Genomic DNA, 23,762 nt, shown 5'->3' on the forward strand with positions numbered 1-23,762 from the left:
AGAAGATGTTTTTTTGATTTTTAGCACGTCTTATACTTTTTTGTTGAAAGCCAGACATGATGTATTGGGTAAGAGAACTGAAGTAGATAGTTTTTTAGTGTGAAGTTTTATGTTTATCTGGCTAGGTATTAGGCTATATTTACTGTTTGCTGTAGCTGTAGGTGTCAAAGGCTAGAATCTCCTCTAGTGTCCTTGTTTTTGTCTCCCCTGTCATTGATGAGTTTCCCTAGAGGCTTATTCTTAAATAGAGTCTGAGGCTTGCAATTCTTTTAGCTGTAATCCACTGTTATCATACAGGAGCACTATTGATGTGGTGGTAAGGTTGGGGGAGGGGAAGCATTCTATAGTCCTATGATTAGATCTCAGTCTTTAAGTGAGACTGTTTCCCTGAGCTGTGACATTTACAAGCGCTTCTCGGCTTTCCCACCCTCCCCTTTAGCTGAGAGGGGAAGGCTAGAAGGGGCTGGAGTTGGGTATTTCCCTCCGTGCTGGTGAGCTAGGCTTTGATGAAACCCAAGTTGCTTAGGCTCTGGTAAAATAATTTCCTTTCAGGGCAGGCCAAAGTTAAGGAAAACAGAGAGTTCTGGACATATTTCAAAATGGTTACTTTTCTCTTCCCTCTCTTTACAGTGACAACTTGTTGGGGTTCCTTGAGGTAAAACGCGTGAAAGTGTGGAGTCCCCTTAAGGAAGGTCCCCCTCCCCAGAGTATTAACTCTCAAGGTAGTTCATAATGAGCTTCTAGAAGTTTGTCAATTACAGTTTAATGTGTTCCTACTCATACTGGCTCCAACTGTGGGTTTCTGCTCTTGGGTTTATGTTCCTGGTAAACTGTGTTTCTCTTTACCTGTCTGTCTCTCTAGTTTTCAGGGAAGCAGTTTGCCCTGTGACCTCAATTCTCTGATGGATCTAAGAAGAGTTGTTTTTAGTTTGTTCAGTTTTTTCGTGTTGTGAAGATGAGAATTACTTCCATACTCTACGTGTTGGAGTGGAAACTGGAAGTAAATCCTTGTCTTGCTTTTTAAAGTGTGAGAGTTCTATATTTCCATAATATTATGTTTTTTTTCCATAATATTATGAGTTCATACGCTGCTTATCGTTCACATAGGGAAAGAGACATCATGTTTTCTTTGAAAGATAACAGCTTAATCCACTAACTTTTTTTAAACAACCACATTTCATTTTTCTTTTCTTATTGAATTGCATATTTTATATATCTCGCCTTAAATCCTAAAACAGAATAAATCAATAAATGAACGAATAACAAAAAAGATAGTTTAAAGCAGAGAAAAGGGAAGCCATTTAATTAGTGAATGAGAAATACCTAGTTCATACCCAATGGTTTAATCTGCTTAATTTTTATCCAGAAATATTGCATGGAGATATATTAAATGGAATCCTTAATTCAGCATAATGTCCAAGATATGGGGTTATTTTGGTTAATGGAGTGTTATGATAACCTGAGAATGAACAGACAACCTATGTTTTTTGTTTATTTCCATCTTTTCTGTTGAAAAGAAATGTGAAAACATGCGTTGGTACATTTTTCAAATTTTACAAAGAATTATTGAAGTGAATTGAATATTCAATTCAATGAATTCCATTGTAGCCACTTGTCAGTTGTGTTATCTTGGGTGTATTATTTAATCCCTCTCTGTGTTTGTTTCCTCATCTGCAAAAAAGAATAATGGTAATTCATGCATATTACTTAGCACAGTACTTGGTACACAGTAAGCCCTCAGAAAATTGTAGCTGTTATTATTGTCATTATTCATTGTTGTTACATGTAAATTACACTTATCTAGCTGTATCAGGGGAAACAAAAAATGTAGAAGTACCAGTGGGTACTTCAGGTACTTACTGTTCAGGTAAGGGATACAATAATTACATCACAGAAGAGTTAAGTTTCATCCAGACACTGTTGTTTATGACCTTTCTTGCCAAATGAGTGATGCACACTTGGGGCCTATAGAAGTATAGGGAGATGAGACAACAGCTGGGCAGGCTAGGTTGAAAAAGGAAGGAGGAGTGAAAGGAGGAAAAGGCAAGAGGGAAATAGGCAAGACCTGAATGAATTGGCTAGATGAAAAAGGAGGAACAGGAACAGAACAAGCAAAGATGTAGTGTCAGAAATGAACATGGCATGATCTGGGAATCTGCGGTGAGATTGTAGTGTCTCAGAGACATCCTTCCAGGTATCATATTTCATTACCAGAAGACTGTAGCTAGAAAAGACAGGCAATTTGACAGAATGTGCACTGACTCCTGGGACTTTCTCTAAACAGTTGCAATGGAAACAGTAAGAAAAATGAAAAAGATAAAAACTCAACAAAGGAAAACAAAAGACTCTTTCCTGGCAATTTGCCTTTTGCTGCAATTATGAACCAAAATTCCCTCCTACTGTGATTCTATTTAATTGAGATATTGATGTACAATATTATAAGTCTACCATTGGTGAGGGAGAAGAAGGCATGATTGTGCAAAGGGCCCTGGGATGTCAAGGGAGTATTATAGGTTACTCAGAATCATGCCCTTTGTCTATTGCCTGTGGATTAAGGTCTCCTCATGGTTCTCAGGGGAGGGAATGGTGAGAAGGAGGAGGCCGAGGTGAACAGACCTCAATTTGTGGCCTTGGATTTGGTTGCTACTCTCGGACAGGCACCGGATGACTAGGAGCTCTCTTTCCTCATCTCTTCACACCCCCATCTTGACCAGCACCGTGGTCTGCCTCCTTGGGTCTCGTTGGGAAAGAGTGGAGCGAACACTCTTGTAAGCTGGAGGTTAGGCGGAGTTTGGAAAGGATAGAATACATTCCTAACGGAAGGAGAGGTTTGGCCGTGGAGACGCCCGAAGGCTAAGTCTCTATGTGAAACAAAGGGCAGCAGGCCCAACGGAACACCAGGCAAGATCTCGGTCTGACTCCCTGTTGCGGTGGAGGTTTTGAGGTGGTGGCTGGGCCCATAGCATTCTTTGGATATTCTTGGAAATGTCTGCTGGTCCAAGTGAAGAAATAGGACCAGCCTGGATGTGTCTTGGGGTGTTAGGGCTGGGGACCTGGGCCAGGGCCCATCACATTGTGAGACCCTCCCTCCCTGGTGGGACTTTCCCTCCTTCCTTATGAATATCTCCATTCTGGTGGACTCCCTTCAGGAGACCAGTTGAGATCAAAGGAGGGTAGGCAGGAGAGCAAAAGAGGAAAGGCAGCTCCTCTTGCGTGACCTTGGGATGGGGGCTGTGGAAGGAGATGTCAGGAACGCATCTGCATCGGAACCTGGGTTCTGTTTTGGCTCGGTGAGCGTCTACTCTGTGCCAAGTTTGGACTAGCCTTCTTGCTTTGTCTCTCTCCTCCCACCTTCAATAGTCTTTGCTGGTTTTCCTGGCTCTCGGATGCGGGTCTAGCTGGTGAACGGCACCCACTCCCTGCTCTTCATGCCACGCCTGGTAACGGGATGAAGACGTGTCGGTCTCCTGACGGCGGAGCATCCTGCTGTCCTGCTGCCTCTGCCCCCTGCTCTCTAGGGATAGTGTCCCCCCCACACCCCGGGGTGTGGGGGAAGCTGAGCATGGTCAAAGCTCCTTCCGTCTAAAGGAAATAGTCAATGGGAGCAGGCTGGATTTTTGAACAGGTTTCCCTCAAGGGTGTCTAAGGGGCCCTTCACCCTCTGAAACCTCTGGGGACTGAAAAAAGATGGTGTGGCAAGGAAGGGCTGGTTATGGAGGGCCCAGGGGGTTTGTGGCTCGGCTGACCGGGACAGCAGAGTTGCTGACGCCCCGGACACCGCCTTGATATTTCAGCCTGTAGGGTTGAGGAAAATTTAGTCCAAGTGGGTCTCGATTCACTGCAACTCACCAAGACCGGACCTGCAGCCCCTTCCCATCACTGCACTCACAGGCGCACCGTGGAGCAGAGCTAGGAAACTCAGCCTGGATTTGGTTTCTCTTTCGGACAAATTCTCTCCTAATCCAACTGATGGTTCTCTACGGTCTCACGTGGTAACCTGTGCACCTACAGATTAGTCATCATTGCCTGAGCAAATCCAAAGGTATTTCAAATGAACACAGGTAAGACTCTGGCCTGAATGGAAAGCCGCCCCCACGCCCCCCCTCAAGAAGAAGAAATTCCACAAAACCCACCTCTCCAAAACAGTACCATCAAAAATACATATCACTACAGGCCGGGCCGGTGGCATAGCGGTTATGCTGACACGCTCCGCTTCGGCGGCCCCGGGGTTGGTGGGCTGGGATCCAGGGCGCGGACCTACGCACCGCTTAACAAAGCCATGCTGTGGCGGCGTCCCACATATAAAAATTGGAGGAAGATGGGCACGGATGTTAGCTCAGGGCCAATCTTCCTCAGCAAAAAGACTAAGATTGGCAACGGATGTTAGCTCATGGCCAATCTTCCTCACGCACACGCCAGACATGTACATATATATGTCTATCATTAGATGTGAGAAATTCCTCAGGAGAATACTCAGTCCTAAAGTGGAACCTGTGCCACATCTGTAGGTAGAAGTGGGACTGTAAGGAACTCTTCTCTAACCTTTTCACCCTTCTTAGGTCAGTGGAACCTGATTCAACATCGTTTCTGTCTGTTGCGATGCTGAGACAGAGTTCCAGCTGGCACACCTGCCTCCCAGCCTCCGCCACGATGTCACCCTCTCAGCAACCTTTCCAGTCTGACACACGGAAGCACTGCGGAAAGGGAAACTGTCGGGCTGCCCCTTCCTGCCCTGCTTTCCTACAGGCTGACAGCAAGAGCAGGAGGACCAGGCCCTTGGACTTTCCCGCTGTCTCCCCGCCCGCCAGGCTCCCGGCATCAGGAAACACACAGGCGTGACTCGTGTAGTGTGATCTCTGGGTGTGGGTTACTCCCTGACCCCAGGGCCTGAATATTCCTAAATTCACTCATGTAGCTAAGAGCTCGGGCCCGGTGTTCAACATTTGACGTCAGTGAAAACAGCTGACCCCTCTCCTCACCTAGGCCCTCGGTGCATGAAGGTGCATCCTTCCCAAAGGACACTGAGCCCCGACATGACTCCACGCAGAAGTGCTGCCGAAAAGATACCAGCACTGTGAGAAGGACTGACCTTTACTCATCTTTCATTTTGTACAGAGAAGAGGAGAAGCGGTTGGGTTCTCTTGGATTTTATTGTTTTCCCTTTAGGAACTCACGCTCCCTCTGAGAATGGGCAATTTCCATAGGCGGGGCCCGACATATCCCAGGTTCCACTTGCCAAAGCCCCCACATTTCAAAACTCGCTCCCCAGACATGGAAAGGGCAACAAAAAACAACAAGGTGAGAACGACTAGAACCAAAGTGTCCAAGTCCTGAAGCAGGTTCTAGACCGGCGGCCCTGCAGAATCGCCGTGTTCAGGTTCACTGACCTGCGCTCTGGGTTCAGCCACATCCAGGAGGAAGGCGAGCTCCTTTCTGAGGGGAGAAAATGGCAAACAGTCACTATCGGGAGTCGTGGGGGTCGCGAGATAGACAATGCGCATTTCATGCTGGCTTCCCAGCGTCTCTCCTCCCAAATGCCCCAGCATTGTGCGCTTGGGTCACAGCCAGCTCCAGCCTGGCTTCAGGGGCGATTTTCCTTTGTGTGCAAAGCTTAAGGGAGCGCTGAGAAACTCAGGACTCAGGATTCACGATTCTTAAGGTAGGGTTTCAAACTCAAGACTAATGCACGAGAATTCCACGAGGACCAAAGGATCACCCTTGTAAGTTAAGGCAAGATCCAGCCGTGCACTTGCACGACGGTGCCTCACTCTCCTCCCCCTGATCCGTCCTGATCCAACAGAACCCGCTTTCCCCAAACAGGAGCGCGGCCAAAGTTCCCTGGCTTGAGCCACTGCTGTACTGCCTGCAGACATTTCCCTTGATGCGCGGTGGGCATCGCCCCCACCGCGGGCTCAAGGGCGGGCAGACTCCAGTGGCCTGGAGCCCGCTGGGGAGCTCTGGCTCTGGAGTGGAGGGAAAGAGACCCGGGAAAGCCCCGCAGGCGCCCCGGGACTGGACGGAGGAGCCCGAGCGCCCTAGAGCACCGGGCGCCTCCAGAGCAAGCGGCTTACCGCGCGCTGAACACGTCGGGGTATTGAGTGCGCTGGAAAACGCTCTCCAGCCCCTTCAGGCGCAACCCGGTGAACGTGTGGCGGGGGAGGCCCGGCTGCCTGTCGCGGGGCTGCAGACCCTCGGGGGCCACGTGGGAGGGCTCCTGAAGCTGCTGCTCCTGCTGCGGGGGCTCCCAGCCGCCGCCGCCTTCCTCCTTCTCCGGGTCCACGGGGCCCCGAGCTCCTGCGCCAACCTGGCCTTGTTCTCCTTCGTCCGCTGCTCCCTGCTCAGCTTCGGACCTTCGATCCTCCTCGACGATGTCTCCTCCTGTTCCCATCCCTGAGATCGCGGAGGGCTTCGTCTCCGGAGAGGAAAAGAGACACATCCGGGCGTGGGAGCGCGGGCGGCGGGGGCCGGGGGCCGGGGGCGGGGGGCGGGGGGCGGGCGGGGGGCAGAGGGAGGCGCAGGCCCGCGAGCTGAGAGCAGCGAAGGCGGCGGCGCAGCAGCGGCGTCCCGTGCTCCCGCCTCTCCCAGGGAAAGGACGTTTCCTGGAGTTGCCCAAAGCACCTGTCCCGGTCCAGGCACTCACCTTGCAGTTCTTCCCGGAGCTCCACGACTCCCCGGCGGCTGCCCCCGGGCGCAGGCTCCATGCCGCGGACGCAGCGGGGCGCCCCCGCAGACTCTGCGCGGCGAGCCGCGGCCATCCCTGGGCGGGGTCCTCTTGCTGGCGCCGGCTTCGCTTTATAGCGCATCGGCTCCAGCGGCCAGGTCTACAGGCTCCGGCTTAGACGACTGCTCTTCTCCTCACGTGCAGTCGCGCCGTGCGTGCGGTGGGTGGGACCTGCTGGGGCGCGCGGGCGGCCGGGGCGGGGCCCGCAAGTGGGTGGAGCGCTGGCCGGCAGGGTGCTGGGAGGGGGCGTGCAAGTGTGGGGCAGGGGAGCTCCAACTTGCGGCTTAGCTGACGCCTCCCGCGTCCGTCGGGGCCGGGGGACTGGCCTGAGGAAGGGGCTTTGCTGGATGGTGCCCGCGGATTTGGGGCGCGGGTAGGGGCGGGGCAACGAGACCTCACACGAACCCCGGGAGCCCTTGGGGCAGTGTCGGGAGAACGTCTCTCCGCCTGGCCCTCGAGGCCCGCCGCTGGGCGCGGGGCTCCTTGCCCTTGGGTCTTGCAGAGCGAGAGATGCACACAGAGGGCTGGAGAAAGCGCGGAGCCCCTAGCAGCCCCAGCGCGCTGAAGGGAAGGTCCTTTCCCTTGCCTTGTGGGCTGGGAGCAGGACTCTCCCCTCCCCAAGAACGAATGGGACTCTGGTTCTCTTCCATGCGCCCCCGAGGTCCAGGAATCGGGCTAGTGGTTCAGAGGCAAGAATGAGCTAGGAGACTGCTTGCTGGGTTTTTGCAAGAATGCGCTGAAAGCAGAGCCAGCCGTGCTCTCCACCGGTGCGGGGGAGAGGGAGCTTGGGCCTGTGTTTGCGGAGCTCTCTGGGTGCTCAGATGCAGGGTGCAAGAAACCCAAGCCATCCCTTGCGAAAGCAACAAGTACTCCAGGTTGGGAGTAACGACCCCCGACCCCCGTCAGAGCACAAGTGTAGAAGCCTGCCCAGTGTTTCTTGCATCCGAGAATGCTCACACTGCACGTGGCCCTTGCTTTGGCCCTGGACGCGATTGTGGAGCATGCGACATCCTCCGTGCTGTGCTCCGCCACCACGCCTCTGGCTGCAGGTCCCCTAAAAAGTGCGCGGGTTTCCTGTGCTGGTCGGGTGCTGTGGACTTGGGTTAGTTCCCGCTGTTTTCTCCTCCCCCTCCTCGCGGTCATTTTCCTCCTCCTCCCTCCCATGCACTCCTCTCCCTCCTCCCCCTCGTCCTCTTCTTCCCTCTCTCTTCCTCCAGACCTGTCTTCCTGAGCTCTTGTTCTCCCCTGATACATGTCACATAAAAGAGAGCCAGGGGGCCCGCCCGGTGGCGTGGTGGTCGGGTCCGCCCGCTCTGCTTCTTCGGCCTGGGGTTCGCAGGTTCGGATCCCGGGAGCGGACCCACGCACTGCTCATCAAGCCGTGCTGCCGCGCCACCGCACATACAAAAGAGAGGAGGACGGGCAGAGATCATCCTCAGCAAAAACGAAGAAAAAGAGGGGAAGATTGGCAACAGACGTTACCTCAGGGCCAATCTTCCTCAGCAATAAATAAATAAATAAATAAATAAATAAATAAATAAATAAATAAATAAAAATAAAAAATAAAAAGGGAGAGAGAGCCAGGGCAGAGTGAGGGCTCTGTCCCTCCCTTCAACAAGGGTGTTGCAGGCGCCCCGGGACGTGTTAATATCCTGAGCAGTATCGACAGGAGCTTCTGAGAATGGTCCACATGCTTGACAATGTACAGGACTCACCCTATTTTGACCTTCACAGCCACCATTGTCATCAGGTCCATTTAATAAATTAAGTGAAACCATTTTCATAGCCCCTCAAGGTATGGTGGGCCCTACTCACCTCACCTACTGTGCAAAACACAGAAAGATACCTTGCCTCTGCCTCTTGTTCCCCGAGGGTGGGTAGGAAACCGGTTACAGGATGATGGTTGAATTCACTTGGAAAAAGCCATCAAGGGATTTCCCTCCCACGGCCTCCCCCCTGACTTGAAGCAAGCTGTCTCCTCCTCAGGCTGGCTCTGGCTGGATTCTGCAGGCCTCACCCTCTCTTGGCTGGAGAGCCTGGGATCGGTTGTGGCTCGGGATCCGATATAGCATCAGAGACCTACCATGTGATGCTCCTGGCTGGCATCAGCCGAGCTGGCACATCCCTTACAGTTCGGCTCGTGTGGTCGCTCACATCTGAAATTTCCATGAATTCCTTATAATTATAACAAGATATACAACATTTTGTAATTCTTTATGATAAGATTTCCAGAACTCTTATTTCCTATTGAAAGGATGCATCAGGACGAAGATACCTAGTAGTAACCAGGTAACTACTTTCCCAGATCTCTAGAACACTTTGACTCTAGGATGCTGGGGAGCACACTCTTCTCACTTCTTCTGTTATGACTCTTCACTGAGTAACGCAGATCACGACAATGACTTAGTTAAGATTTCAGTAGAGACAACCGTATAGAAGCCGAATAAGCATTTGAAGCCAGAGGGCTGAAAACATACTCTTCTCAAGTGCTGGTCTGCAGCCAGACCGCAATGACAGACCACTTGACACCCAGCAGGCTGGCGAGTCTCAACACAAGGGAAAAGGAGACGTGTTGGCCAGGGCCTGGAGAAACCGGAACCCTGGGCCTTCCCGGTGGGAGCGCAAATGTTGCAGCCGCTGTGGAAAACGGTGCGGTGGTTCCTCCAAAAATGACACCCAGAATGACCAGAGGATCCAGCCATTCCACTTCTGGGTATACACCCCCAAAGGACTGAAAGCGGGGACTTGAACAGAGGTTTGTAGACCCGTGTTCAGAGCAGCACTGTGGACAAGAGCCAAGAGGTGGAGACAAGTCAAGCGTCCAGGGACGGAGGAGCGGGTAGACAAAACGGGGTCTATACACACAGCGGAAGATTATTTCGCCTGACGGAGGAATGAGGTTCTGACACGCGCCGCAGCACGGCTGAACCTTTCAGACGTGTAGCTAAGCAAAAGAAGCCAGACACCAAAGGACAAATATCGTATGATTCCATTTACATGAGGTCCCTAGAGTAGTCAGATTGATGGAGACGGAAGGGAGAACGGTAGGTCCCAGGGGCTGGGAGAAGTGGCACTGGGGAGTTATTGTTGAATGGGGATGGAGTTTCAGTGTGGCAAGTGAGAAAGTTCTGGAGATGGATGGTGGCGATGGCGGCACGACCCTGGGAACGTCTTTAATGCCACTGAACTGTACACTTACAAAGGGTTAAGAGGGTAAATGCTATGCTATGTGTATTTTACCACAATAAAGTAATATGAGTCTCAGGTCGTGTCGCAACAGGGATTGCGTCCTATAGATATTGGCACCAGGTGTCTCCTTCCTTCGAGAGAGCTAGAGATGTCCAGAATAAGTAGTTGAAGTTAGGCGCTGAGATGTAGCTTCTTCCGGACTCTCAATTCTTCTTCTCCTGGCTGCATTCAGAAGTTACTAATGTAGATGAACCCGGGTGCAGAGGGAACTAATCACCCAAGGAACATGAGTGGAAGGAGTGGAGGCCTTCCTTGAATTGGAAAACATAGCCTCTCAATCGAACGTTCTATTTTAGGTTGAAAGCACGATCAGTCTGAGATGAATAGTGGTGCACAGGAAACTCGCTTCCAGGAGATCTCTAGAGAGAACCCCGAATACTCCTTGATGCCCGGAAGTGGAAACAGACATTCTTCTGAAATCTAAATTCCGATTTTCTTTTGGAATAATGAGTCAGTACCATAGATACGGAGGGGGCCCTAGATGATTATCTGAGTACGGATAACTAGTGATAACTAGAATAACCAGTCCACACCAGAAAGCTGAAGACCAGCATCAGCTCATGTCCAAATTCTTCTTCCTTGTTCTAACAAGCAGTTAAAATTGAAGAGCTATGCAGTGGGATCTAGGTCAGCTGTGAACTAGGGCTACCTGGAGTCAACCAGGGGAATGAGTTGTAGACGTGCAAGGGATTTCTGGGCTGACCGAGGACAAACGGATGACCACAAGGTGGCAGTAGGACACACAAGCTTTCTCTGGGCCAGGACTTGCCAGCTTTGTGAGTGGGGAAGTCCTTCACAGCAGGAGCCTGTCCAGAGAGGCTAAGGCCCGTGGGTGCCGCCCTCGGGAGGGGGAGGAAGGCGAGTGAACGCCTGCGGGAGAAGGGGATCAGCGCGGGGGCCTCCGCGTCTAGGGGACGTCACCTAGCAGCACCTTGGAGACTATCTGGGTCACAGAGCACCGAGGGGCAGCGGCGACTTGCGGTCTTTGGGGCCCAGGCCTTCTCCTATCTGTGGCGAGCAGGTGTGGGGCACAACCTCACGGGGTACGTCAAGCAGCCGGGCTCCAAATGGTTCCCCATATGGTTCTTTCCTCTATGAGGAAAACAAGTGGATGTGTAAAAATGGGAGTGGGTCTCCAGCAGGCTTTTGAGGGCGGAGGTGTCAGCCTGCAGCGAAGACATAGACAAGCCAGGGGCCAACAGACAGAGGCCATTTGGGGCTCATTTCCAGAACTGAAGTGGAAGTCACCCAGCCCCCACACACCATCTTCTCAACCCTCAATTCACATTTCCTGTGGGAATCCAGGCGTAGTGCCAGACAGAACTAGTGATACCTAGGCAGCTCCTTTACCGGTGTGAACTAGAGGTGACTGAGAGAATCGATGAATCCGGGGAGCTGTAAAATCCCTCTTCTCCACACCAGCTTCTTCTCTCTCGTCTGAATAAGGAGCTAGTACAAGAGAGAGCGGAGGGTCCCTAGGCGACAAGTTGAGCGGAGCTAGCCGGCGATCGTGACATGCGACCGGGAAATGGAAAGCGAGTTATTCTCACGTCTACATTCTTCTATGTTGTTGAAGCAGCGCACTAGTCCAAGAGGAAATTGGTCCTCCCTAGGTGACTAGTTATCAGAGGGATCTAGATACAACAAGATACACTGGTCTATTGAGGATGTTGGAAAAGCCCTTCTCCCTTCTCACGTCTAAATTTTCCTATCTCCTTGGACTGTGGAAGTAGTACTGTAAGGAAAGGAATTGATCGAGTTTAGACTCATATAGAGACAACTGGATACGATCTGAATGAGTCGGTGAAGGCAGGAAGCTGAGAAACAGATCTCTCTCAATTCCCCGTTTCCCGCGGGAACAACGGGGAATTGTTAGTCCTAGCGATGATTCGTGGTAATCGGGTACCTACTCCTCCAGAGACAACTGGGGAAACCTAGAAAGGTAATTGAAACCAGGACGTTGAAAAGCACATTCTTCTGAGGCGCCACTTCTCTCCTCTTGAAGATCTTGGAAAGGTAGATAACGAGTAAGGAAAGAAGGGAGGCATGGAACGGGTAGATCAGTAGTGGCACCTATGTCAACATCTAACTAGAGGCTCAGAGGTATAACTGGAAAAGCGCTTGAAGCCCAGATGATGGAAAACATACTGCTCGTCTGTAACCTTATTTTAAAGGAAGGATGGATCATTCCTAGAAATAATGAGTGGTATATAGTTAGCTATGGCTCTCTAGAGATAAGAAGAATTACTTAAATCTGTGGATGTGAAAAACACAACCCTACCATCTATCAATGCTCACTTCTTGTTGGAAAAACGAGTTACTGAGACACACGCTCGTTGCACTTCTGTGTCAGGCCGGCGGACGTGCCCCCGCCCCCACCTTCCTGGGTTCTTAGGGCTGGTCTAATCGTTACATTGACACAAGGCAGACTGAGAGGAGAGAGAGAAAAAAACCGTACTGACTTGTACGTAAGGAGGTCTCACAGAAATGGGACCTGAAGAAATGACCCAAGCAAGCATTTTTATACGTTTTAGACAAAGAAACCATCAGTTTGTGAGGAACTGACGGGACAAAGACATTGAGGCTCGGGCGCTTCGTGAGTGAGGAATCTAAGCAGAGTTTGGGCTTGGGGCGGTCACTCGGTAAAGCAGTAACAAGGTTCGTTTGTACAGGCCCTGAGAGGTCGAGGGAGGGTGAAGAGTTATCCCAAATCCCATTGGTCTGTTGCCTGTGGCTTCAAGTCCTCTCCTGGTTCTCAGGGGAAGGAAGGGTGAGAAGGAGCAGGCCGAGGCGAACGGACCTCAATTTGTGGCCTTGGATTTGGTTGCTACTTCTCGGACAGCCACCGGATGACTAGGAGCTCTCTTTCCTCATCTCTTCACACCCCCATCTTGACCAGCACCGTGGTCTGCCTCCTTGGGTCTCGTTGGGAAAGAGTGGAGCGAACACTCTTGTAAGCTGGAGGTTAGGCGGAGTTTGGAAAGGATAGAATACATTCCTAACGGAAGGACAGGTTTGGCCATGGAGACCCCCGAAGGCTAAGTCTCTATGTGAAACAAAGGGCAGCAGGCCCAACGGAACACCAGGCAAGATCTCGGTCTGACTCCCTGTTGTGGTGGAGGTTTTGAGGTGGTGGCTGGGCCCATAGCATTCTTTGGATATTCTTGGAAATGTCTGCTGGTCCAAGTGAAGAAATAGGACCAGCCTGGATGTGTCTTGGGGTGTTAGGGCTGGGGACCTGGGCCAGGGCCCATCACATTGTGAGACCCTCCCTCCCTGGTGGGACTTTCCCTCCTTCCTTATGAATATCTCCATTCTGGTGGACTCCCTTCAGGAGACCAGTTGAGATCAAAGGAGGGTAGGCAGGAGAGCAAAAGAGGAAAGGCAGCTCCTCTTGCTTGACCTTGGGATGGGGGCTGTGGAAGGAGATGTCAGGAACGCATCTGCATCGGAACCTGGGTTCTGTTTTGGCTCGGTGAGCGTCTACTCTGTGCCAAGTTTGGACTAGCCTTCTTGCTTTGTCTCTCTCCTCCCACCTTCAATAGTCTTTGCTGGTTTTCCTGGCTCTCGGATGCGGGTCTAGCTGGTGAACGGCACCCACTCCCTGCTCTTCATGCCACGCCTGGTAACGGGATGAAGACGTGTCGGTCTCCTGACGGCGGAGCATCCTGCTGTCCTGCTGCCTCTGCCCCCTGCTCTCTAGGGATAGTGTCCCCCCCACACCCCGGGGTGTGGGGGAAGCTGAGCATGGTCAAAGCTCCTTCCGTCTAAAGGAAATAGTCAATGGGAGCAGGCTGGATTTTTGAACAGGTTTCCCTCAAGGGTGTCTAAGGGGCCCTTCACCCTCTGAAACCTCTGGGGACTGAAAAAAGATGGTGTGGCAAGGAAGGGCTGGTTATGGAGGGCCCAGGGGGTTTGTGGCTCGGCTGACCGGGACAGCAGAGTTGCTGACGCCCCGGACACCGCCTTGATATTTCAGCCTGTAGGGTTGAGGAAAATTTAGTCCAAGTGGGTCTCGATTCACTGCAACTCACCAAGACCGGACCTGCAGCCCCTTCCCATCACTGCACTCACAGGCGCACCGTGGAGCAGAGCTAGGAAACTCAGCCTGGATTTGGTTTCTCTTTCGGACAAATTCTCTCCTAATCCAACTGATGGTTCTCTACGGTCTCACGTGGTAACCTGTGCACCTACAGATTAGTCATCATTGCCTGAGCAAATCCAAAGGTATTTCAAATGAACACAGGTAAGACTCTGGCCTGAATGGAAAGCCGCCCCCACGCCCCCCCTCAAGAAGAAGAAATTCCACAAAACCCACCTCTCCAAAACAGTACCATCAAAAATACATATCACTACAGGCCGGGCCGGTGGCATAGCGGTTATGCTGACACGCTCCGCTTCGGCGGCCCGGGGTTGGTGGGCTGGGATCCAGGGCGCGGACCTACGCACCGCTTAACAAAGCCATGCTGTGGCGGCGTCCCACATATAAAAATTGGAGGAAGATGGGCACGGATGTTAGCTCAGGGCCAATCTTCCTCAGCAAAAAGACTAAGATTGGCAACGGATGTTAGCTCATGGCCAATCTTCCTCACGCACACGCCAGACATGTACATATATATGTCTATCATTAGATGTGAGAAATTCCTCAGGAGAATACTCAGTCCTAAAGTGGAACCTGTGCCACATCTGTAGGTAGAAGTGGGACTGTAAGGAACTCTTCTCTAACCTTTTCACCCTTCTTAGGTCAGTGGAACCTGATTCAACATCGTTTCTGTCTGTTGCGATGCTGAGACAGAGTTCCAGCTGGCACACCTGCCTCCCAGCCTCCGCCACGATGTCACCCTCTCAGCAACCTTTCCAGTCTGACACACGGAAGCACTGCGGAAAGGGAAACTGTCGGGCTGCCCCTTCCTGCCCTGCTTTCCTACAGGCTGACAGCAAGAGCAGGAGGACCAGGCCCTTGGACTTTCCCGCTGTCTCCCCGCCCGCCAGGCTCCCGGCATCAGGAAACACACAGGCGTGACTCGTGTAGTGTGATCTCTGGGTGTGGGTTACTCCCTGACCCCAGGGCCTGAATATTCCTAAATTCACTCATGTAGCTAAGAGCTCGGGCCCGGTGTTCAACATTTGACGTCAGTGAAAACAGCTGACCCCTCTCCTCACCTAGGCCCTCGGTGCATGAAGGTGCATCCTTCCCAAAGGACACTGAGCCCCGACATGACTCCACGCAGAAGTGCTGCCGAAAAGATACCAGCACTGTGAGAAGGACTGACCTTTACTCATCTTTCATTTTGTACAGAGAAGAGGAGAAGCGGTTGGGTTCTCTTGGATTTTATTGTTTTCCCTTTAGGAACTCACGCTCCCTCTGAGAATGGGCAATTTCCATAGGCGGGGCCCGACATATCCCAGGTTCCACTTGCCAAAGCCCCCACATTTCAAAACTCGCTCCCCAGACATGGAAAGGGCAACAAAAAACAACAAGGTGAGAACGACTAGAACCAAAGTGTCCAAGTCCTGAAGCAGGTTCTAGACCGGCGGCCCTGCAGAATCGCCGTGTTCAGGTTCACTGACCTGCGCTCTGGGTTCAGCCACATCCAGGAGGAAGGCGAGCTCCTTTCTGAGGGGAGAAAATGGCAAACAGTCACTATCGGGAGTCGTGGGGGTCGCGAGATAGACAATGCGCATTTCATGCTGGCTTCCCAGCGTCTCTCCTCCCAAATGCCCCAGCATTGTGCGCTTGGGTCACAGCCAGCTCCAGCCTGGCTTCAGGGGCGATTTTCCTTTGTGTGCAAAGCTTAAGGGAGCGCTGAGAAACTCAGGACTCAGGATTCACGATTCTTAAGGTAGGGTTTCAAACTCAAGACTAATGCACGAGAATTCCACGAGGACCAAAGGATCACCCTTGTAAGTTAAGGCAAGATCCAGCCGTGCACTTGCACGACGGTGCCTCACTCTCCTCCCCCTGATCCGTCCTGATCCAACAGAACCCGCTTTCCCCAAACAGGAGCGCGGCCAAAGTTCCCTGGCTTGAGCCACTGCTGTACTGCCTGCAGACATTTCCCTTGATGCGCGGTGGGCATCGCCCCCACCGCGGGCTCAAGGGCGGGCAGACTCCAGTGGCCTGGAGCCCGCTGGGGAGCTCTGGCTCTGGAGTGGAGGGAAAGAGACCCGGGAAAGCCCCGCAGGCGCCCCGGGACTGGACGGAGGAGCCCGAGCGCCCTAGAGCACCGGGCGCCTCCAGAGCAAGCGGCTTACCGCGCGCTGAACACGTCGGGGTATTGAGTGCGCTGGAAAACGCTCTCCAGCCCCTTCAGGCGCAACCCGGTGAACGTGTGGCGGGGGAGGCCCGGCTGCCTGTCGCGGGGCTGCAGACCCTCGGGGGCCACGTGGGAGGGCTCCTGAAGCTGCTGCTCCTGCTGCGGGGGCTCCCAGCCGCCGCCGCCTTCCTCCTTCTCCGGGTCCACGGGGCCCCGAGCTCCTGCGCCAACCTGGCCTTGTTCTCCTTCGTCCGCTGCTCCCTGCTCAGCTTCGGACCTTCGATCCTCCTCGACGATGTCTCCTCCTGTTCCCATCCCTGAGATCGCGGAGGGCTTCGTCTCCGGAGAGGAAAAGAGACACATCCGGGCGTGGGAGCGCGGGCGGCGGGGGCCGGGGGCCGGGGGCGGGGGGCGGGGGGCAGAGGGAGGCGCAGGCCCGCGAGCTGAGAGCAGCGAAGGCGGCGGCGCAGCAGCGGCGTCCCGTGCTCCCGCCTCTCCCAGGGAAAGGACGTTTCCTGGAGTTGCCCAAAGCACCTGTCCCGGTCCAGGCACTCACCTTGCAGTTCTTCCCGGAGCTCCACGACTCCCCGGCGGCTGCCCCCGGGCGCAGGCTCCATGCCGCGGACGCAGCGGGGCGCCCCCGCAGACTCTGCGCGGCGAGCCGCGGCCATCCCTGGGCGGGGTCCTCTTGCTGGCGCCGGCTTCGCTTTATAGCGCATCGGCTCCAGCGGCCAGGTCTCCAGGCTCCGGCTTAGACGACTGCTCTTCTCCTCACGTGCAGTCGCGCCGTGCGTGCGGTGGGTGGGACCTGCTGGGGCGCGCGGGCGGCCGGGGCGGGGCCCGCAAGTGGGTGGAGCGCTGGCCGGCAGGGTGCTGGGAGGGGGCGTGCAAGTGTGGGGCAGGGGAGCTCCAACTTGCGGCTTAGCTGACGCCTCCCGCGTCCGTCGGGGCCGGGGGACTGGCCTGAGGAAGGGGCTTTGCTGGATGGTGCCCGCGGATTTGGGGCGCGGGTAGGGGCGGGGCAACGAGACCTCACACGAACCCCGGGAGCCCTTGGGGCAGTGTCGGGAGAACGTCTCTCCGCCTGGCCCTCGAGGCCCGCCGCTGGGCGCGGGGCTCCTTGCCCTTGGGTCTTGCAGAGCGAGAGATGCACACAGAGGGCTGGAGAAAGCGCGGAGCCCCTAGCAGCCCCAGCGCGCTGAAGGGAAGGTCCTTTCCCTTGCCTTGTGGGCTGGGAGCAGGACTCTCCCCTCCCCAAGAACGAATGGGACTCTGGTTCTCTTCCATGCGCCCCCGAGGTCCAGGAATCGGGCTAGTGGTTCAGAGGCAAGAATGAGCTAGGAGACTGCTTGCTGGGTTTTTGCAAGAATGCGCTGAAAGCAGAGCCAGCCGTGCTCTCCACCGGTGCGGGGGAGAGGGAGCTTGGGCCTGTGTTTGCGGAGCTCTCTGGGTGCTCAGATGCAGGGTGCAAGAAACCCAAGCCATCCCTTGCGAAAGCAACAAGTACTCCAGGTTGGGAGTAACGACCCCCGACCCCCGTCAGAGCACAAGTGTAGAAGCCTGCCCAGTGTTTCTTGCATCCGAGAATGCTCACACTGCACGTGGCCCTTGCTTTGGCCCTGGACGCGATTGTGGAGCATGCGACATCCTCCGTGCTGTGCTCCGCCACCACGCCTCTGGCTGCAGGTCCCCTAAAAAGCGCGCGGGTTTCCTGTGCTGGTCGGGTGCTGTGGACTTGGGTTAGTTCCCGCTGTTTTCTCCTCCCCCTCCTCGCGGTCATTTTCCTCCTCCTCCCTCCCATGCACTCCTCTCCCTCCTCCCCCTCGTCCTCTTCTTCCCTCTCTCTTCCTCCAGACCTGTCTTCCTGAGCTCTTGTTCTCCCCTGATACATGTCACATAAAAGAGAGCCAGGGGGCCCGCCCGGTGGCGTGGTGGTCGGGTCCGCCCGCTCTGCTTCTTCGGCCTGGGGTTCGCAGGTTCGGATCCCGGGAGCGGACCCACGCACTGCTCATCAAGCCGTGCTGCCGCGCCACCGCACATACAAAAGAGAGGAGGACGGGCAGAGATCATCCTCAGCAAAAACGAAGAAAAAGAGGGGAAGATTGGCAACAGACGTTACCTCAGGGCCAATCTTCCTCAGCAATAAATAAATAAATAAATAAATAAATAAATAAATAAATAAATAAATAAATAAAAATAAAAAATAAAAAGGGAGAGAGAGCCAGGGCAGAGTGAGGGCTCTGTCCCTCCCTTCAACAAGGGTGTTGCAGGCGCCCCGGGACGTGTTAATATCCTGAGCAGTATCGACAGGAGCTTCTGAGAATGGTCCACATGCTTGACAATGTACAGGACTCACCCTATTTTGACCTTCACAGCCACCATTGTCATCAGGTCCATTTAATAAATTAAGTGAAACCATTTTCATAGCCCCTCAAGGTATGGTGGGCCCTACTCACCTCACCTACTGTGCAAAACACAGAAAGATACCTTGCCTCTGCCTCTTGTTCCCCGAGGGTGGGTAGGAAACCGGTTACAGGATGATGGTTGAATTCACTTGGAAAAAGCCATCAAGGGATTTCCCTCCCACGGCCTCCCCCCTGACTTGAAGCAAGCTGTCTCCTCCTCAGGCTGGCTCTGGCTGGATTCTGCAGGCCTCACCCTCTCTTGGCTGGAGAGCCTGGGATCGGTTGTGGCTCGGGATCCGATATAGCATCAGAGACCTACCATGTGATGCTCCTGGCTGGCATCAGCCGAGCTGGCACATCCCTTACAGTTCGGCTCGTGTGGTCGCTCACATCTGAAATTTCCATGAATTCCTTATAATTATAACAAGATATACAACATTTTGTAATTCTTTATGATAAGATTTCCAGAACTCTTATTTCCTATTGAAAGGATGCATCAGGACGAAGATACCTAGTAGTAACCAGGTAACTACTTTCCCAGATCTCTAGAACACTTTGACTCTAGGATGCTGGGGAGCACACTCTTCTCACTTCTTCTGTTATGACTCTTCACTGAGTAACGCAGATCACGACAATGACTTAGTTAAGATTTCAGTAGAGACAACCGTATAGAAGCCGAATAAGCATTTGAAGCCAGAGGGCTGAAAACATACTCTTCTCAAGTGCTGGTCTGCAGCCAGACCGCAATGACAGACCACTTGACACCCAGCAGGCTGGCGAGTCTCAACACAAGGGAAAAGGAGACGTGTTGGCCAGGGCCTGGAGAAACCGGAACCCTGGGCCTTCCCGGTGGGAGCGCAAATGTTGCAGCCGCTGTGGAAAACGGTGCGGTGGTTCCTCCAAAAATGACACCCAGAATGACCAGAGGATCCAGCCATTCCACTTCTGGGTATACACCCCCAAAGGACTGAAAGCGGGGACTTGAACAGAGGTTTGTAGACCCGTGTTCAGAGCAGCACTGTGGACAAGAGCCAAGAGGTGGAGACAAGTCAAGCGTCCAGGGACGGAGGAGCGGGTAGACAAAACGGGGTCTATACACACAGCGGAAGATTATTTCGCCTGACGGAGGAATGAGGTTCTGACACGCGCCGCAGCACGGCTGAACCTTTCAGACGTGTAGCTAAGCAAAAGAAGCCAGACACCAAAGGACAAATATCGTATGATTCCATTTACATGAGGTCCCTAGAGTAGTCAGATTGATGGAGACGGAAGGGAGAACGGTAGGTCCCAGGGGCTGGGAGAAGTGGCACTGGGGAGTTATTGTTGAATGGGGATGGAGTTTCAGTGTGGCAAGTGAGAAAGTTCTGGAGATGGATGGTGGCGATGGCGGCACGACCCTGGGAACGTCTTTAATGCCACTGAACTGTACACTTACAAAGGGTTAAGAGGGTAAATGCTATGCTATGTGTATTTTACCACAATAAAGTAATATGAGTCTCAGGTCGTGTCGCAACAGGGATTGCGTCCTATAGATATTGGCACCAGGTGTCTCCTTCCTTCGAGAGAGCTAGAGATGTCCAGAATAAGTAGTTGAAGTTAGGCGCTGAGATGTAGCTTCTTCCGGACTCTCAATTCTTCTTCTCCTGGCTGCATTCAGAAGTTACTAATGTAGATGAACCCGGGTGCAGAGGGAACTAATCACCCAAGGAACATGAGTGGAAGGAGTGGAGGCCTTCCTTGAATTGGAAAACATAGCCTCTCAATCGAACGTTCTATTTTAGGTTGAAAGCACGATCAGTCTGAGATGAATAGTGGTGCACAGGAAACTCGCTTCCAGGAGATCTCTAGAGAGAACCCCGAATACTCCTTGATGCCCGGAAGTGGAAACAGACATTCTTCTGAAATCTAAATTCCGATTTTCTTTTGGAATAATGAGTCAGTACCATAGATACGGAGGGGGCCCTAGATGATTATCTGAGTACGGATAACTAGTGATAACTAGAATAACCAGTCCACACCAGAAAGCTGAAGACCAGCATCAGCTCATGTCCAAATTCTTCTTCCTTGTTCTAACAAGCAGTTAAAATTGAAGAGCTATGCAGTGGGATCTAGGTCAGCTGTGAACTAGGGCTACCTGGAGTCAACCAGGGGAATGAGTTGTAGACGTGCAAGGGATTTCTGGGCTGACCGAGGACAAACGGATGACCACAAGGTGGCAGTAGGACACACAAGCTTTCTCTGGGCCAGGACTTGCCAGCTTTGTGAGTGGGGAAGTCCTTCACAGCAGGAGCCTGTCCAGAGAGGCTAAGGCCCGTGGGTGCCGCCCTCGGGAGGGGGAGGAAGGCGAGTGAACGCCTGCGGGAGAAGGGGATCAGCGCGGGGGCCTCCGCGTCTAGGGGACGTCACCTAGCAGCACCTTGGAGACTATCTGGGTCACAGAGCACCGAGGGGCAGCGGCGACTTGCGGTCTTTGGGGCCCAGGCCTTCTCCTATCTGTGGCGAGCAGGTGTGGGGCACAACCTCACGGGGTACGTCAAGCAGCCGGGCTCCAAATGGTTCCCCATATGGTTCTTTCCTCTATGAGGAAAACAAGTGGATGTGTAAAAATGGGAGTGGGTCTCCAGCAGGCTTTTGAGGGCGGAGGTGTCAGCCTGCAGCGAAGACATAGACAAGCCAGGGGCCAACAGACAGAGGCCATTTGGGGCTCATTTCCAGAACTGAAGTGGAAGTCACCCAGCCCCCACACACCATCTTCTCAACCCTCAATTCACATTTCCTGTGGGAATCCAGGCGTAGTGCCAGACAGAACTAGTGATACCTAGGCAGCTCCTTTACCGGTGTGAACTAGAGGTGACTGAGAGAATCGATGAATCCGGGGAGCTGTAAAATCCCTCTTCTCCACACCAGCTTCTTCTCTCTCGTCTGAATAAGGAGCTAGTACAAGAGAGAGCGGAGGGTCCCTAGGCGACAAGTTGAGCGGAGCTAGCCGGCGATCGTGACATGCGACCGGGAAATGGAAAGCGAGTTATTCTCACGTCTACATTCTTCTATGTTGTTGAAGCAGCGCACTAGTCCAAGAGGAAATTGGTCCTCCCTAGGTGACTAGTTATCAGAGGGATCTAGATACAACAAGATACACTGGTCTATTGAGGATGTTGGAAAAGCCCTTCTCCCTTCTCACGTCTAAATTTTCCTATCTCCTTGGACTGTGGAAGTAGTACTGTAAGGAAAGGAATTGATCGAGTTTAGACTCATATAGAGACAACTGGATACGATCTGAATGAGTCGGTGAAGGCAGGAAGCTGAGAAACAGATCTCTCTCAATTCCCCGTTTCCCGCGGGAACAACGGGGAATTGTTAGTCCTAGCGATGATTCGTGGTAATCGGGTACCTACTCCTCCAGAGACAACTGGGGAAACCTAGAAAGGTAATTGAAACCAGGACGTTGAAAAGCACATTCTTCTGAGGCGCCACTTCTCTCCTCTTGAAGATCTTGGAAAGGTAGATAACGAGTAAGGAAAGAAGGGAGGCATGGAACGGGTAGATCAGTAGTGGCACCTATGTCAACATCTAACTAGAGGCTCAGAGGTATAACTGGAAAAGCGCTTGAAGCCCAGATGATGGAAAACATACTGCTCGTCTGTAACCTTATTTTAAAGGAAGGATGGATCATTCCTAGAAATAATGAGTGGTATATAGTTAGCTATGGCTCTCTAGAGATAAGAAGAATTACTTAAATCTGTGGATGTGAAAAACACAACCCTACCATCTATCAATGCTCACTTCTTGTTGGAAAAACGAGTTACTGAGACACACGCTCGTTGCACTTCTGTGTCAGGCCGGCGGACATGCCCCCGCCCCCACCTTCCTGGGTTCTTAGGGCTGGTCTAATCGTTACATTGACACAAGGCAGACTGAGAGGAGAGAGAGAAAAAAACCGTACTGACTTGTACGTAAGGAGGTCTCACAGAAATGGGACCTGAAGAAATGACCCAAGCAAGCATTTTTATACGTTTTAGACAAAGAAACCATCAGTTTGTGAGGAACTGACGGGACAAAGACATTGAGGCTCGGGCGCTTCGTGAGTGAGGAATCTAAGCAGAGTTTGGGCTTGGGGCGGTCACTCGGTAAAGCAGTAACAAGGTTCGTTTGTACAGGCCCTGAGAGGTCGAGGGAGGGTGAAGAGTTATCCCAAATCCCATTGGTCTGTTGCCTGTGGCTTCAAGTCCTCTCCTGGTTCTCAGGGGAAGGAAGGGTGAGAAGGAGCAGGCCGAGGCGAACGGACCTCAATTTGTGGCCTTGGATTTGGTTGCTACTTCTCGGACAGCCACCGGATGACTAGGAGCTCTCTTTCCTCATCTCTTCACACCCCCATCTTGACCAGCACCGTGGTCTGCCTCCTTGGGTCTCGTTGGGAAAGAGTGGAGCGAACACTCTTGTAAGCTGGAGGTTAGGCGGAGTTTGGAAAGGATAGAATACATTCCTAACGGAAGGACAGGTTTGGCCATGGAGACCCCCGAAGGCTAAGTCTCTATGTGAAACAAAGGGCAGCAGGCCCAACGGAACACCAGGCAAGATCTCGGTCTGACTCCCTGTTGCGGTGGAGGTTTTGAGGTGGTGGCTGGGCCCATAGCATTCTTTGGATATTCTTGGAAATGTCTGCTGGTCCAAGTGAAGAAATAGGACCAGCCTGGATGTGTCTTGGGGTGTTAGGGCTGGGGACCTGGGCCAGGGCCCATCACATTGTGAGACCCTCCCTCCCTGGTGGGACTTTCCCTCCTTCCTTATGAATATCTCCATTCTGGTGGACTCCCTTCAGGAGACCAGTTGAGATCAAAGGAGGGTAGGCAGGAGAGCAAAAGAGGAAAGGCAGCTCCTCTTGCGTGACCTTGGGATGGGGGCTGTGGAAGGAGATGTCAGGAACGCATCTGCATCGGAACCTGGGTTCTGTTTTGGCTCGGTGAGCGTCTACTCTGTGCCAAGTTTGGACTAGCCTTCTTGCTTTGTCTCTCTCCTCCCACCTTCAATAGTCTTTGCTGGTTTTCCTGGCTCTCGGATGCGGGTCTAGCTGGTGAACGGCACCCACTCCCTGCTCTTCATGCCACGCCTGGTAACGGGATGAAGACGTGT

At 52.9% G+C, this 23,762-nt stretch overlaps 2 protein-coding genes across 2 annotated transcripts; both read right to left on the reverse strand.

Annotated features, from left to right (window-relative positions):
• Positions 1-5,131: 5,131 nt before the first annotated feature.
• Positions 5,132-6,431, reverse strand: LOC131400579 (rhox homeobox family member 1-like). The gene is made up of 2 exons (XM_058535290.1): positions 6,072-6,431; positions 5,132-5,433 (listed from the first exon to the last, which is right to left on the reverse strand). Exons 1-2 carry the CDS (start codon positions 6,386-6,388, stop codon positions 5,343-5,345), a joined length of 408 nt encoding a protein of 135 aa, XP_058391273.1. The 5' UTR covers positions 6,389-6,431; the 3' UTR covers positions 5,132-5,342.
• An 8,854-nt stretch (positions 6,432-15,285) lies between these two features.
• On the reverse strand, positions 15,286-16,585 carry LOC131400580 (rhox homeobox family member 1-like). Its single transcript, XM_058535292.1, has 2 exons — positions 16,226-16,585; positions 15,286-15,587 (listed from the first exon to the last, which is right to left on the reverse strand). The coding sequence occupies exons 1-2, from the start codon at positions 16,540-16,542 to the stop codon at positions 15,497-15,499; spliced, it is 408 nt and encodes a 135-aa protein (XP_058391275.1). The 5' UTR covers positions 16,543-16,585; the 3' UTR covers positions 15,286-15,496.
• Positions 16,586-23,762: the final 7,177 nt, after the last annotated feature.

This window comes from Diceros bicornis, chromosome X (assembly GCF_020826845.1).
Source record: "Diceros bicornis minor isolate mBicDic1 chromosome X, mDicBic1.mat.cur, whole genome shotgun sequence".
Lineage (NCBI taxonomy): Eukaryota > Metazoa > Chordata > Mammalia > Perissodactyla > Rhinocerotidae > Diceros > Diceros bicornis.